This window comes from Crotalus tigris, unplaced genomic scaffold (assembly GCF_016545835.1).
Source record: "Crotalus tigris isolate CLP2741 ecotype Arizona unplaced genomic scaffold, ASM1654583v1 scf7180000024439.5362192, whole genome shotgun sequence".
In the NCBI taxonomy this organism is placed as follows: domain Eukaryota; kingdom Metazoa; phylum Chordata; class Lepidosauria; order Squamata; family Viperidae; genus Crotalus; species Crotalus tigris.
Window position 1 is genome coordinate 2846456 of NW_024100609.1, and position 17349 is coordinate 2863804.

The window sequence follows — 17349 nt, forward strand, 5'->3', positions numbered from 1 at the left end:
AACGGTAGTTATAATTAAAGCAAATTCATTACTGTTGAAGAAGCAATGAGATGCTACAGTTCCACACCACATGACTACTCTTTTACCATTGAGAGCTCTGTGGGTGACGGAAGCCACTCATCAACATCCTCCTTGATAATATCCTAACAATAACAACAAACCATTATGACTTGGACAAAATGTTGACACACACACAAACACAAAAATAAAAATAAACAATGGATGAAGAGGTATCAAAGAATGTATCATACTGTACACAGAATATTTTTAAGCCAGGGTTAAAAACAGAACAGCTATATCTATCACTTTATTTGTTTCTATTTTCTCCTCTTCTCTCTCTTTCCTATATTCATGTTCAATTCTCCATTTAACTTTTTAGTTTAACAATAAAACACAACTTTCTATTATATCTGTCTGAATTGGAGAAAACCATGTTTTGTACAAGCCACTATTTGTCTATAAATAAGTGAAGAAGAGGGGAGACATGTGATCAAAATGTCATGTCTGTGTTAGAAAGAACATCTTTTCCCAAAGAAAGATGTCTGTCGCCTGTGGTCCTCAAGCCTTGAGGTGATTACCTCCGATTTTGATTCATTTTAAAGCAAGGTATAAATGCATAATTTCACTCTAAAATTATTTTTCCTAGTATTTCTTATTTCTTTCTGAACAACAGTTGCTTCAATATGAGTTCCTGTGAAGATAAGAAAAAATTTCCTCTGAGTCTTGTTGACTCCTCATGACTTCCTTGAATTGTAGCTTCCTTATCAATAGTGTGTGGGGGGGGAGTAACTTGGCACTGTCTTCTTCTGGGATGTTTTTAATCTCTAATCTAGCCTACATTCTGGGATTCCCTGGTGATCTTCCATCTAGTATTGGTAGTACTATTCAGGCCTGATCTTGCTTAATTTCAGAGCCTAGCCAGGGACAAGCTGCTGAGATAAGTTGCTGTTAAAAGATTTTAAATGTACCAAAATATGGCACAATTATGAAAATGTGTGTAAGCCTCAATTTTTAACCTGACATGAAATTAGAATTCTGCTTCAACCAAACTAGAAATAAACTTCACTATCTGATTTTAAATATAATATACTCAACTATTTGTCTTTACAGTTACTAATTTATTTACGCTAACTTAAAGGTAAGCCTTTCTTTTCTTATGTTAGAAATACATCAATTTTAGTATAGCAAATAAACCTAATATACAAATGTTTTAAAAGTGGAACAAGATACATTGTACTGTCTTAACTTTTATTTTAAATGTTCCAATAATATTTCTAAAGAAAATAATTTAGGCATACATGTGCCACAATTAAACATATCTATTCTTGTATTACTTACTAATCTTATCATGTAAATTAATATTTTCATTTACTTTACAAGATACTTACTAGACCATTGCTTTGCTCCCTGGACAAATTCGGTTTTAGTGATGGACGGGAGGTGAGATGAGAACTGCCAGGGTAATACCTTGGCATGTAAACATATGGGGCAAAGAATGGCTATGGAAAGAAACATGTAACAAAAAGGGACCATTACAAAAATCAAAAGAACGTAATTCAACAAATGCTAATTTAAAAATGTAAAACAAAGGTTTAGGTTTTTTGGGTAATTAGGCAGTCATATTTTGAAGTGATCAAAATGTGAAATAACTAGTTACCTACCCCATTTGAAATCAACAGGAAAGTTTCACATAGGTTCAATGACAGACAAACATTAAAATAATGAAACATTTTTATAATGAATGATAACATATTCATAGCTTCAATGGAAAACTTTTAATACAGTTTAGAACTGCTAAAAAAGTAATACAATAATATAAATCACTTTTGTTCCTTTCCAATGGTAGCATTATTTCTAGAAGCAAATCTGACTGAAACCATGGTTAAGTATTTTAGAATCATTTCAGAAGATCTCTTATAAAGTGAGAATCCATGCAGTAATTTGTGTTTAATTTTTATACCAATTTCAGAACTGTACCTCATTTCCTATTGGATAAAAATTTGCCCACATTGTATACCCCTTTAAAATTAACCCATCTTGGAAATTATTATTTGAATCTGGACTTATATAGTAAAATACCTGAATTTAAAAGTGTGATACTATAGATATTATCTCTCAGTAAGTCCTACTTGGTCCTACAAGACTTAGCTTTAATTTTAGAGTGCATTAGAAGTTGAATTAGATTCCATTAGAATACAAACTGATAAAAAATGAATTTGCATATATTCACTGCATCTCAATGCTGAAATACAAATAAGCATTTTGTCCATGCATACTTTTCAGAGAATAAGCAATCAACCCAAGAAGTCCTTCAATTCATCAAAATGAAAACTTAATACATGGCGTGCCCAAAAGATAAACTTGTGAGATAAGATATAGAGACTTCTTAGGCTGACTGTTTACACCATGAAAAGGGTCAATGGGCAGTTATATGCTTATTAATATTTAGTTCATTTTAATCGGGCAGCTGAATTGTTCAAACTAATAACTTTATTCAATCCATTTTTCAAAGATGTTTAATATATTACACAGACAACATGCTGAGTTTTTGAGAAAGCTCATGACACTTAAACAAGTACCATGAGTCTATAATTATATACATGGATAGTTTAATAATCACTTTAACGTAAGCTTGACTTTAAGATAAAGAGGGCTTCTTTTCTGCAGGGCTAATTAAATCTGCAAATCTTAAACTTTTGTTCATTTAACTGCCTATTGATAATATGAAAATATTAATTTCTACACATGCTTGCACTATGGCACTATTTATCAAACACAATCAGTAGATGTCTATTGTTACTGCCTTTCTTCTGCTAAGATATTAGATTTCTAATCAGGTATGACACCCAAACTAAATAAAACTCAGTGCAAATTTTAAACTGCTATTGTTTCTTACTCTGTTATAAAAAGGATGCTGAGGTCCTGTCATTCCACTGTAGTAGCTGCTATGGGGCTGTGGCGATACAACTCCTCCATTGAAAGGTCCATTAAAAGAATGGGTTGAAGAGCAGGCTGATGATGGCTGACTAAATACTGATGATGCTCTGGGAGCCGCATCTTGTATAGGCATTGCAGGATATGGAATTGCTGCAATATTAATTTGGTCTCTTGCAGCCCGGACATCTGCAATATTCAATGCACCAGTGTAATTGTCAGAACAGTTACAGCTAAACAACTGATAAACGCAAAGTGAAAGAATGTATTAATCTGAAATCAAATTTCTCACATTCTATTTTTAAAATATAAAACTAAAACAAAATGATAAGAATTCCTGAAAAATTAATTAACAGGTTTTAGGTACAAATAGACACATGATCTTTTTTTGTTTTATTGCTTAATACCATGGAGATTCTTAAGAGGAATCTTTTACTTGAGAAAACCCACAGTCAATTTCTTTACAATTTTTTTTTCTACATTATCAGTATGTAAGATTTTACAAAGTAACTACTAGGGCTACATGAACTACATGCAAGTATGAGATCCCAATTGCTTCACAAAGTAACTGATGCATCTCTCCAAAGTGAATAGTAAGTAATAGGAGATAAGAAAACAACCAAAATGTAAGATACCTACATCATTAATTATTGGAAGGATAATTGCAAATAATGATTGCATATAGATTTGCTCTGATATATTTCAGCAAGTTTTGGGGAACTTAGAAAAAGTGTTTTGTTGGTAATATTAAAATAATTTATTGTGTAATTAATTGGTGATATATTACCTGCAATAATTTCTCGCAGTTTGGGATCAAGGTTCACTGTACATGGTAAAAACGTTTTTACATCTCGTGCTATAAGGACTGGAGTTCGTGATGACAAAAATACTTCAAAATTTCGAATATCACCATCAATTTCTAGTAAAGGTTCAACATCTTTAGTTGTTGGAATATTCTTTGAAATTCTAAAGAAAGCAAAGGAAGTTCCAGATTAGAAACCCTTGTCTAATATATTTTACATATATATGGTGTGTTTTAAATCTGGCTAAAGAAGTTCACTTCAGAATTCTTGTTTTCCTGTCCTGATATTTTATTTATTTATGAGACTTATATACCGCTTTAAGTGCAAGCACTCTCTAAGTACACCAGTAAGCAATGTATTTATATATATTTACATTGCCCCCAACAATCTGGGTCCTCATTTTACCTACCTCGGAAGGATGGAAGGCTGAGTCAACCTTGAGGCGGTGAGATTTGAACCGCTGACCTGCTGAACACAGTCAGCTAAAGTGGCCTGCAGTACTGCACTCTAACTGCTGCGCCACCTCGGCTCATTTTAAAAATTATATTTGAAATTATAAACAACTGTAAAACCAAGTTATCTATAAATTGAAACTATAAACAGAGTAAAAAAAATTCTACATCATCTATGCAATCATGGCTAAAATTAGTACAAATATAATTAAGTCAGAGAACAAAGAGTTAAATGTGTCAACCATCTGATTTTTGTCAAACAAGAGTCCAAAAAGAAAAGGAGCTAAAGACTTTAAATGAAAAACCACAGCTGAGAAGTCACATGAAGCAAATTAGCTGAATTTTAATGCCAGCTCTGCTTAAAACTGAATGTGAATAGTGTTCTGCGTATGTCAAACAATGCTTCTGTTCAGAAGCCAATAGCCTACGGATGGTTTATACATCAAAAACTCTATTCTAACCTTTTGAGTTTAATACATTAAGCTATTCTGCTAAAAGATATTAATGTAAATTATGAAGTTTTTTTTTTTAAAAAAAAGGTCACTTCTGAAAAAAAAAGTACCACACTCAACCAAAAGATACTTATAAAGGGATTTAGAACTGACCTTGGAAAAATATGAGTAAGCTCTTAAGGGAGAAAGGAAGAAACCATTAAGGAGGACTTGGAGAGATTACACAGTCCAAAACTTGAAGAAAACATGAGAAAGAAACTCAAAATAACTCTACCTTGGTTTTGTTTAATATAATATGAGGCATAATGAGACCTGAATAACCTTTCAAAAGTCTATTAATATATACTACAACCACAAAGTAGCATTCCTAGAATTCTTGTAGTGTCAAGGGCGAAATTTCAGGTAACCAAGTGTATCATGGAAAGGTGAGTACAAATTCATCCCAAAACTTTAATGATGTCATCGAAGTAGCACAAAATGAAAATATGAATGGGCAAGGTATGTCGTATGCAAGCATAACATAGAAGAGCCTGAAAAATGACATACTTATGGCCCTGCAATTTTAGAGGCTTGCAAGATCCTATGAGATGGAGAGAGAAAAAAACAGAAAAACTATGGACCTAGCTGGAACATTAGCAATGGCTATATGTAACACAAATACTTGATATTGTTGCTTCAGGCAGTGAATCTTCATGAATGAATACAACTGAACTACTTAAGTATTTACCAACCTCAAACTTCTGAGAATAAAAAAAAAATAAGAATAGAAGAAAATTATGAACTTCATACAAGATGAACTTCCTATGCAGTGTCTGAAAACTGTCTAAATAGAAGACCAAGATAATGCCCTACCTATAACCCCAATCATTGGACAGTTGTGGATACCGTATATTCCGGCGTATAAGATGACTGGGCGTATAAGACGACCCCCGACTTTTGAGAAGATTTTCAGGGTTTAGAAAGTCGTCTTATATGCCGGAAAATATGGTACAATATTGAATTTCTGTTTATAGATGAGCACAATAGGAGCTCCATTCCTTTGCTGCTAGAAAGCGAGTGTTGCCCACCACTGCTTCCCTAATGCTTCCTGAACTCAGCTGGTATTTTTTTCCCCATATATTTTATTGATTTTTTTTTTAAACATAAATCACTTAATAGTTGGTAAACAGTGTGTTTGCTGGGTTTACATTTGTAAAGAAAAATCATTAACAATTGGTTTCTATAATCTATAATTTACATAGTACATTTAGTTGATTTCCCCTTTTCCCCAAAATGTCTTCTTTGTAAACCTTGAAATAATATAGTTCTTACTATTTTGATAAAATATATTTAATCTTTAAATATTCCATTTAATATGCCTAGTCATCTAATCCTTTAGGTCTTATTCAAAACATTTTTTTTCTTTTTTATACATTATAATTTCCCTAAATTCAGACACATTTAATTATCTAAAGCATTTTCTTCATCTAGGCCATTTCAGCAGTATTATATTACTTATATCAAGAAATAAAATAAAAGGGGGGGGGAAGCATACAGTATTATTTAAGGAATTCATCTCTCTTAGACTGACATATGTATTCAGAATCTTTTCTGTTTCTTTAACCATATTCAAACAAATGTTTGTTTTTTAAATATTCTCTCTGGTAGATCCCATCATCTATTTTCTTAATTTTCACTTTGATCTTTTTCCTTTGACCAGTATCTTTCTTAATCAATGTGATTTGCTGAATCAAAAAGTTTTTCCATATATTCATGACTGCTGCTATAGGTATAAGAAGTAAATCGAATGTTTCTTTTTTTTGTAGATGTAATGTCCTTAATTTATATAGCTTACTGTTTTCTACTATTTAATTGCTTTTCCTGAAAAAGAATAAAGTGATGGGCGATGTAGAAAAATGGGATTTTTGTATGCTTTGTCCTGTTAGTGCTTATTTCTGTAAAAAAAATAGGGCTGGCCACTAGGGGGCAGATTGGTTTTAAATTCAGAGAACAGCTACCCGTATATTCCGGCGTATAAGATGACCCCCGACTTTTGAGAAGATTTTCAGGGTTTAGAAAGTCGTCTTATACGCCGGAAAATACAGTATATTCCGTCACATCAAATGCACACTACAACCTGCAAAACCCTACCAAAAAGGCTTGAAATCTCTTGATACATTTGTCAGGTCAAAGGTAGTCACTATAGGGAAACACGTAATTAAATTTAACTGAGGCTATAGGATATTCATCTGCCGCAGAGTTTCCATAACGGTTGAAGAAACTCTATAGTCAATTATCAAATATTGGAAAATAAGAGAGTGGGCCTAAAGCCATGGGTACCGTATATTCCGGCGTATAAGACGACTGGGCGTATAAGACGACCCCCAACTTTTCCAGTTAAAATATAGAGTTTGGGCTATACTCGCCGTATAAGACTACCCCTCTTTCAACGCACACCAAATAAAAATTAAAAAACATCAGATTTGATTTCAATATGGTAATTTTAATTCAAATGCTTATGACATAAAGGTACTTAGCAGAAAAACTCCATATTGTCTTGCAGCAGCGCAGTTATTATGTTCCATGGCAAAGTTTACAACTTTAAGTTTGAAACTGGCTTCATATTTCTTTCTTCTTGCTGGTGGAGCCATGATGGGGTCTTGACTATTGGACATTTGTATACTGTACTGTATATATTGGTGCTGTACTGTATGAACTGGTACAGATACTGGTGCTGTACTGTATGTACCCAGTATACAACAACCAGCCAATCACAGCAAGCGATGAACCTTGGCTGGTTGTTGTATACAAAGCCTGCTTGGATTGGGTGGATCAGCTCTCCCTGCCTGCCCAACCCTTCCTGTCATCTTATAGGCCAGGGGTAGGCAACCTTGGCTCTTTTATGACTCATGGACTTCAACTTCCAGAATTCCTGAGCCAGCTATGCTGGCTCAGGAATTCTGGGAGTTGAAGTCCATGAGTCATAAAAGAGCCAAGGTTGCCTACTCCTGTATAGGCCCTAGGGAAAAAATGGACAAGCTAATTCCATGAGGGAGGGGGAAAGGGAGCACAGTTTCTGAGTTCTCATTGGCCACCTGTAAGTCCAAATGAGTAGCTCAGGGTGTGTGCGTGCACGTGTAGGCATGCGTGTGACTCCCTGGGTCCCTTCCATTGCCCTCCCCCCAGTAGCAAGCTTTGGCTTGGAGCAAGCAGGCTGCACGCAGGGATCTCCTCCTTTCAGTCTTCCACCCTGCGAATCCTCCACAGCCTCTCCAAGCTGAGTGAGCAGAAAGCCTGCCTGTTTGTCAAAGGCTCTGCCTTGTCAATCGCACACACACCTTGATGAAAATTGCCCTGCCTGCAAAAGGACTTCTCAGCAGTTTTTTAAAGCAACACTACCAAGAATGAAATTGGAGACAGCCAGAATGTTTAGGGAAGAAGGAAAGGAAGCAGTTAATAAACTAAGTAAGAAAGGCATTCGCCCTTCGAAAACTTGCATTTCCATAAATGTGATAAGTTGCCCCCTTTTCAGGTAATGGGGGGGGGAGTAAATGCTTTCCTTTTAATTTGTTATTAAAACTCAGTGCACTACAGTACTTATAGATGGGAGCCAGATTGACCAGCCAGGATCTGTCATAAATAACATCACAAATGCACCATGCAAGTTTATTTAGGCGGGGAGGGGGGGAGAAACTGCTTGCATAAGCTCGGTGGAAGTCGACAGGCAAAAGGATTGTGTAGCTGTTTTCTGTTCCCACTCCATTCCTGCTTCATGAATCCAAGAGGAATTTAGCTGACACCCCTCCCCTTCCAGACCCATAAGCTCCGCCTCCCCCAAGCTACTCTCACCGGCAGTGAGAGGTAAACGCTGAAAAGCTTGCATGAAGAAGCACTGAGAAGTGCCTCGAATGGACGCAGATGCTTAGGTTTGTTTTCATTATATAAAAAAAAACACCTTACAATTCTTTTCCCCCCTTTCCCATTACATGGGCCATTCCTTTCTACTTCCTTTGAATGAATTAATCAGGGGATGGCCACTACCAATCCGCAGTTCTGGAGGGGTGGGCAAGGAATTGGGATGCAAAAGGGAGGGAAGAAGAGAGGAGACGGTTTGCAATGTAGCATTATAGAATGGGGATTAAACCTCCAGGAAATCTTACCGTCACAACAGCCAGATAATGCCTATCGTACTCTCAGAGATATCTTTAGTTGATCGGCTGGTTTTAATAATAACCCTAGGACTCTTTTTGAGTGAGGGGGGGGGGGAAGAGAAAACTTGCTGAGTAATATTTTTCCGGCGTATAAGACGACCCCCCACTTTTGCGAAGATTTTAAGTGTTTAGAAAGTCGTCTTATACTCCGGAATATACGGTAAATTAAAAATGCTAGTTACTGCAAAGTAAAAAACTAGGTATCAGGAGACTAAAAGGAAAGATTAAGGATATGCTGAAATAAAATAAGTAAAATGCATTTTGTGCTACACTGTTCAGAAAAAAGTGTTATCAATATTGAAGTCCATTTTAGAAATTCTGTAAATACAATATGGCACAAAAATTAAGTAAATTAGATAGTTGTCAGAATATCTGAAAGATAGAACTTAATGTGAGAAATGTTATACCACTAAAGAATACTAGAATATAAAAAGAAGAAAGAGTAAAATAGCCCTCCTGTATTATATTGTACTGTATAATGCGTTGCATTGCATTAGATATACATATACATACAGACACACATGCATATTATTTCTGGTGGCCAAATTAAGCAATTAGTGAAAACTGGCTATGTTGGATCTACTTGAGGAAGAGACAGTGATGAACAAAAAAATAAATTAAAAAGTATACATCCAAATATCAGTGTCTCAATGTTCAGACACAGAGTATAATTTCAGCATAACAAATGGGACAGCAAACAGAGTTTTAAATAAAAGCAGCAAGAGGCCTTCTATTTTTATGCCAGGACAAAGTAATACAATGTGACCCACAAGAAAAAAAGTTGAGGCTTAGATCCCTCAGAAGTGCTGCAGCAAGAACCGAACTAAGCAGCTCATGCTAAAACTGCTTAAATATGATTGAGTTGATGCTGTTCACCATGGAGGAAAGAATCAAATTTGTGAGTTACTGATCACCAATGTGAGAAACCAATTACAGGAGTCAGGAAATATTTGGCTGCAGTTACTGCAGCTAAAGGTGGTATCAAGGTGGTATTGAGACCGAGGGATGATTATTTTTCCACACTGGCATGCTGCATGATTGGATTACTTTTTAATGAGATTAAATGGAACAAGCTTCTAACTCAATTTATATATCACGAGAAACATTCAGTGGCAAAGACATGCAAAAAATGGCAAATAGTTTTTCACTGAATTGTACATATAGTTTGGAATTATATTGTTTTACTATGAAGTAACTTGAGGGCAAGGAGCAAAAACAAAAATAAGATTAAGAAAAAAAATTGCTCTCAGATTTTATATCAGGTTATAAAATGTGGCACATATGAATAAACTTCATTAAATCTCCCCACTTGTTAAATAATTGTCCCTGAGAGTATTTCTCAATAGAAAATAAGTAAATAACCCAAAATTCCAATCAGTTTAGATTGTGTCCACACTGTTTAAATCATATCAAAATTATTTTAATAAAATTAATGCACTTTCCCATATCTCAATAGTTAAACAGAAAACTGATTAAGTTATCTAAAAAAATAGAAAACCACTACTACCATCTACTGGAAAGTAACTCATGATATCTTGTCCATATGGTCTCTTTTTTAAAAGGTATGCTAAAAATCTAAAAAAAAAATTCATAGTTGCATAATTATTACATTTCTAAACACAACACTGCAAATTAGAGAAAAAATACTTAAATTTTCATTTCAGCTTTTTCTGTTATGTATACATTAACAACAACAGCAAAAAAAACTGGGACAAAAGCTTTTAACTGAACACAATAATTGTCCCAATTAAAGTAACCCTAAATGAATAGTTTGTCATCTTAATGTTCCAATAGTTTATATAAGGAGCTACTTAATTAAATGAAATTGCTTTTTAATGTTAGTATCCAGTGTCATTTGTTAAAAGTTGAACAATTTACAAAATAATTTAACAAAAGCAGCTTTACTAAACACCAAGAACCAACATTCTTTTTTATAGATGAGGCTTTTATGGAAAAATGAACTTTAAATCTGGTGCTAAAAATTCTTCTGATCTTGTACTGATTTATATTTAATAAAAGTGATATATTTAAGCTATCCCTTATTATTGTAATCCCTTTTCAAATTATAATAAAGCAACAGGTTCCATTTGAATTAGAAATATTACAATTTAAAACCTTATTCAACAGCTAACAGAACATAAGAAACATGTATAAAAACAGAAAGTACCTTTTTTTTGGTTCACACGCACATGCATGCATACACACACAGACACACACACAAATTTATAGATATATGTATCCTGTCTTTCAGGATCAAACTTTCTGAAAGCCAATTAAAAATAAAGGAGCAAACCACAAATCCAAACAGTTTAATACTAATTGTTTTGTAATGAAAACATAAAAAAAATGATAAATATATCAAAATGTGCCTCCGAAGTCATTTTCTTGATAAATTACATGGCAAACATCATAAGATTGCACCAAACGTCTTAATGAATACATTGTTATTGTGAAAGCAACAATCAACAACTTCTCTAAAGTTGCTCACATTGTTCAATCTGGCTTACTTCAAGTGGGTGTTTGTTTTCAACATCAAGAATAGTGATGTCACCTAAGACTTAATTATGTGATATTATTAAGAAGCCAAAGACAACTTTGTGCTCCATATTAAATAGAAGTGCCACTATATCACTGGCGCTGGGCAGAACATTTTCATAGAGTTTCAAGCTTCTTATGACAAAAATAAATCACATAGAAATATTCATTTCATAAGGGTCAAAAGGTGGGCTCATAAACAGCTCCTTCCTCAATTTTGGCTTAGCCCTAAATTCATCAAGATGGACTTCTACTATTTCACTTATGCTGATAAAGAGAAAAATAACAGAACGTTCCAGTACCAAATTCAGATTATTACAAACAGAAATAATGCAAATACAGTACAAACTTTTAGTTAGCCAGTAACCTGATACTCTCCTGAAGCTCTGCATTCCAAAATATTTTTGTAGATTTTTATTTTCCAAATACGGTGCTATTGTTATAACATTAAAATAGATCTGTGGAACTACAATCAAATTCTTAGTCAGCCATGAAGCTTATTGGGTGATACTGAGCCAAAATTTTCTCTCTCAGCCTAACCACTAACATGTGAATATATTCTACCGCAGTTTCTTGGATAAAAGGCAGAACATAAATAAATAAAATAAAAATCTGTGAAATGAAAACATGAAAACACCAACTGCTTCCACTGCTCAGAATCTCAAAACCTTAAATGTCATAGAGATAAATGTAGATGACATTTAAATGTTTGGTAAATGAAATAGTGTCTCATGTATTCCTTAACTGTTCATGAAATATGATGGGTAACAAAAGCCATAGTAATCCAGCAACATAAAATTAACGTATTAGCCATCTGTTAACTAAATCACACGCCTCAAAAGTTATCTCAAAACTGACGAATCTTCTAATGTAACCATTGGGCATCAGTAATCACTCAGTGGGACAGAATGCCATAGACAGCTTGCTGTTTGAATCTAACCCAGAATAGGGAAACAGCCCAGAATGGTCCCCAAATTATAAATGAACTTGTTTCACTTTAAGATTTTCAATTTGGGTTTCCTTGAGTTATGACACTGACTCTGCATAAGACATGTCTGTCAGCATCAATATTTGTTCAGTAAACTGTTTTTAAAGATACACATATTGAACCGAATTATACATTAACTGCTGGGGATGGGGGAAATATTACAATTCCATACAGAAAGGACTGTATTTCAGAGATAAGTGATTTAGTAATTTTGAGAAAATTGTATTTTTTTCTATTAATCAGAAAATGTCACATTTTCACTTTCTTTGGGGGGGAAATTGCACAGTCTTGGGGGAACATGGAAAGTTTAGTTTTCTATTTTAAAGAGTTACAAATCAGGTGAACTTGGGATAGATATGCAGTTACAGATTTTTTGTTTTTTTATGTGTTTATGTATTATCCATTTTTTCTTGTTCGGTGATTGTTCATTTTTATTTTATGTACTTTTGTTTGAAAAGGGATTAATAAAAACTATTCAAATATTTTTAAAAAATTAAGTTTCAGATCTGAGATTAACCACACACTTTCTATCAAACTTGTAACAGTATTACATGTGAGGCTTCTTAATAAAAATAACCAATTATAGTACTGCCATCTACTGGAAGAAGAAAACTAGTTACAGTATTTAAAAGATACATGGGATACTGATTATTCATATTTATTTTAAAGTAAGTTTCTTTCAACTCAATGGAATCTTCTGAACAGATATGAATTGGACCGTACTGTATCTGTATTACAAAAGGCCCTACTTAAAATGACGGCTTCCCAGCAGTGAAAGTAATGTAATTGATTCCTATCACAAAAGAGCAAATACTATTAGTTTCATTTTGGAAACCTGTTTTAACCTGTCAACATTTTTTTTTTACCTCTACTAGAGAAAAAAAACAAGCTCCATCTAAAGCTATATTCTTTTGCAGAACGAGAACTGTTAGCCACCAAAATAATTAAGAAAATCCTGTTTGTTTCAGTAGAAAACTCATGTTAATGACACATAAATTGCTTGAGCCGACTGAAAATTAATTTTGAGTATATAAATCAAGAAGAAATTACCTGATCAATTTTTATAAAGTTGGCATAAATATGACAATCTGTCTATCTTACCTTCTGAAGCTATAACAATAATTTTCACTGTTAATTCTAAGAAAAGTTTATGTGTGATTGTAGAGGCCAGCATGTACTACTAGATCATTTGATATAAAATATAACAAAATGTCAACTAAATTACTGCTATCCAAATATGGTATCAATATATTTAAATGAAATAATCTGTATAAACAGGCATTTTTCAAGCTTTGCCAGTTGAGTCATACTAAATATTAAATGTGTTTTTTAATTTAAAGACACAAAGTGTATAAAATTATACATGGTATGGAGAAAGTAAATAAATGATATTCTTTCTTTTCTACTATACCAGAATCTGGTCAACTGATGAAACTGACTAATGACCACAGAGAAAAGAAAGAGTTCCCAAAAGTAATAGTTAAAAAAATTAATAAGAGTTGCCAATCTGGGCAACATTTTATCGGGTCCAGGTATCAGTGGCTATCAGCATGATTTTATGTGTTGATATCAGTAGCAATATGCCTTTTAATACCACTTCCTAGCTAATAGAGCTTGGAAGGTTTTCCTGTACCAATATAAGTTCTTCTGATAAAATGGACTAAATAAGCCTTAGTTTTATTCAGCATAGCTACTTTTTAAATTCTTAACACAAAACACAAATCAGTCGATCCTAAAGCAAATCAACCCTGATTGTTCTTTGGAAGGAGAGGTTATTGAAGCTGAAGCTCAAATTCTTTGGCCACTAAATGAGAAGAGAGAAATCATTGGACAAGACTCTGATGTTAAGAACGATTGAGAGTAAAAGGAGAAAGGGACGGCAGAGGATGAGATGGTTAGATAGTGTCATCAATGCAATTTGGGCAAACTCTGGGAGACAGTGGAAGACGGAGGTTTGGCATGCTATGGTCCATGGGTTCCCAAAGAATGGAATATGACTTAGCGACTGAACAACAACAATGCATAACACATTTTAAAAGAAATTAGAAATAATTCTATTTGTTAAGCAAATTCTAAGATTTAGAAAGTTACTAGGCTAAGGCACACATTTTGACATGAAACAACTATGTACCGTGTTTCCCCGAAAATAAGACCGACCCCAATTTTTACACGTGTGCCCAATATAAGCTCTACCCCAAAAATAAGCCTCACTTAACACCCCGCCTACTCCATTGCACCTGATTGCCTGAGGCGGGGCGAGGCACACAGGTAAAAATCAAGCTAAGGCGGGGATGGGGAGTGGAACTGCCCCCCGTGCCCCGCACCCACTTATTTCAGGACAGTTGCAGCCAGGCCTCCCATGCCCCAACATCTACCTTGCCTCACTGGCCCTCTTCTTCTGCTGCCACTCGTGTGCGTCACCTTTCCGGAAGGCATCTGATGGTGAAACGGAAACTTGGGGGCACCATGTGCATCAATCCAGAGCTCGTTTCTCAGCTGCAGAGGCCTTTCTGGAAGGCCTCTGACGGCAAAACGGAGGCCAGGGACGACGTGCACAAGCAATGGCAAGCGGTTGCAGAAGAAGAGGGCTGGTGAGGCAAATGTTAGGGCGTGGGAAGTCTGGCTGTGGCAGTCCTAAGGTAAGCAGGTAAGATATCTCCCCAAAGTAAGACCTGGTGCCTCTTTTGAAGGCAAAAAATATATAAGACCGGTCCTATTTTTGGAGAAATACTTTTTCCAGGATGCATGATTTCTGGCCCACTATCAAGGAGAAACACCCCTTTCCAAGAGCATTTAAAAAAAAACAAAATATTGCTCTTTCATTTGACAAAACTATACATTTGGATTAAATCTTAGCTTTACTTCATTTTTATTTTATTTTATTTTATTCCCACATTTATTACATTATAAGTAACCCAAGGGAGGGAACTTCCTCCTTCTATTTTCCCCACAATAAGCCTGCAAGGTGAGTTGGGTTGAGAGAGAATGAATGGTCAAAAGTCACTCACCCAGCTTCAGTGCCTGAGGGATTAGAACTCACAGTCTCCTGGTTTCTAGGCCAGCACCTTAACTATTAAACCAAAGTGGATCTCCATATTTGGATTAGCCAGTAGAGACACTTGTTGTTATTAAATGTTGACTTCCTAACTATTCCTAACAGATTTCATAGTAAAAACCACATTTACCTCTCATAGATTGTTTTTAAAGTTAGTTGATCTGGAACACCTTCTGTTTCTTCCAAATACAATATAAGCCAGGATGTTCTGTATGGCCATTGCTCTGTCAAATTGATCCAGCTTGCCAATCTATCCCAGTTGAAAGTGATCTGATTAGCTCTCAATAAACGTCCTATAGAGTTGAAAAAGTTATATGTTTAGCACTATGGTTCACATTCCTACAAGATAATATCAACAGAGTACAAAATTTCCTAAGAAGAATCACATCTCAGCTTCCAAGCCATTATATGCTCTTCTGAATTAACTGCATATTCTAACATATGAAAATCATAATATGTTAGTACAAATATATGACTGACTGTGTGAATATCAGTAAGGAATTTTATTTTACATTATTCATAACCACTAACAATCTAAGTACTGAAATTTCATAAGCGATCTGTCATCCCAACTATATCCTTGAACTATAATTCTAATGGATTTTTTTAACTATCGAAACATTTTAAAAATGTGGGAATAAATATTTCTGCATATTGTTTCCAAAGTTTAATGCAATCTCCAAATGTTGCATTTTGTACCTGATACTTTTTCATTCAGATCCATGCTTCCACTAATAGTTTCACTGGAAAAGGGAGAAACTATTTCTTCTGAGCACATACATACCCCGATTTTCTACTGCAGCCTGATATCCTTCTGAAAGGGCAGATGTGCAAGGAGTCCAGAAGAAAGTGACAACTTTCTTCCTCTCTCTTCAAATGGAGAGAGCTTTTATTTATTCCATAAATTAACTTTCATTCACAAAAAGGAGAATTTATTATCTAGGTTATTTTCACAATAATTTAAAAGGCTGCTTGTCCAACAAATAAAAAATCTATAGCAATTCTGTGTTGTTTTCATTTGATTTCAATTGATAAGAGAAAAGCCTGATATTCTTAACAAAGGAACAATTACACCAATTATGCAGTATTCTTTAAACAAAAGTATATTCTGCCGTCAAAATGCTACCGTATTTTGGAAGGTTTGTAAGACAGGAGTATTATTTGCACATTTCTAATTTTAAATTTTCATGTGAATAGTTCCTAATTCATGTAATTTTTAATTTCTTAATTTCATTACAGAGTGCAAAAGATTAGAAACAAACTATGTGCCTATTCTCCAATACTACATTGGCAAACAGCTTTCAGCATGAAGACCAAGATTATAAATGTTAGGCACTAGTAAGTAAACATACCTGTCACAGAAACAATATTAAGCAATCGCCTCATTGTCTGTGGGCTAATATCACTGAACCAGTCTTCTGTAACCAACAGCTTGGTCAGATCAAAAGACATCTGACGTGTAATGGTACGCTGCATTTGCCTTCTTCTGTAGGTATCCTAATTTTTAAAAAAATGTTGTACTTATATTATTTTCATTTACAGTGTGCCAGGCATATGGGTTTTGGGTTTTTTTTTCAAATCTCAGAAGCTCTTTAAACCTTTTCATTACTTCTGAGATGTTACTAAACTTATTACTGGAGCTCTATATAATTAAACTCTGCTTTATCAGAAGTTCACCTACAATGCAGGATAGAAATGTATTAAATAATATCGCATTGAGTCAGATTAAGATCCCAAGGATCACTTTCAAGTGGTAATTTGCATAAGTACAGAAGCCTTTTTTTCCCCTACCCAGCAGGAAATAAAAGTTGTCAATAAAGTTGTAAGAGATACCATTTCCTCGCTTGCATGCCAAATCTGTAGAAACACTCATCTTGGAGAGTTTTCATCACATCTAAGTTAGATCCAACAAATCCCACTTAAATCTATTGGACAACTGT

At 34.5% G+C, this 17349-nt stretch overlaps 1 protein-coding gene across 3 annotated transcripts in view; it reads right to left on the reverse strand.

Moving 5' to 3' along the window:
• The window catches only part of KIDINS220 (kinase D interacting substrate 220), a 64247-nt gene that overhangs the window by 12756 nt on the left and 34142 nt on the right, over positions 1-17349 (reverse strand). Inside the window, exons 21-26 of one of the 3 annotated variants that reach the window (XM_039331859.1) lie at positions 16762-16906; positions 15540-15702; positions 3722-3900; positions 2897-3123; positions 1389-1499; positions 87-143 (exon numbers count right to left, since the gene is read on the reverse strand). In XM_039331859.1, the coding sequence (XP_039187793.1) occupies positions 87-143; positions 1389-1499; positions 2897-3123; positions 3722-3900; positions 15540-15702; positions 16762-16906 (882 nt within the window). The remainder of the gene's footprint in view (positions 1-86; positions 144-1388; positions 1500-2896; positions 3124-3721; positions 3901-15539; positions 15703-16761; positions 16907-17349) is intronic. The other 2 variants (XM_039331860.1, XM_039331861.1) reach the window with 2 other exon arrangements.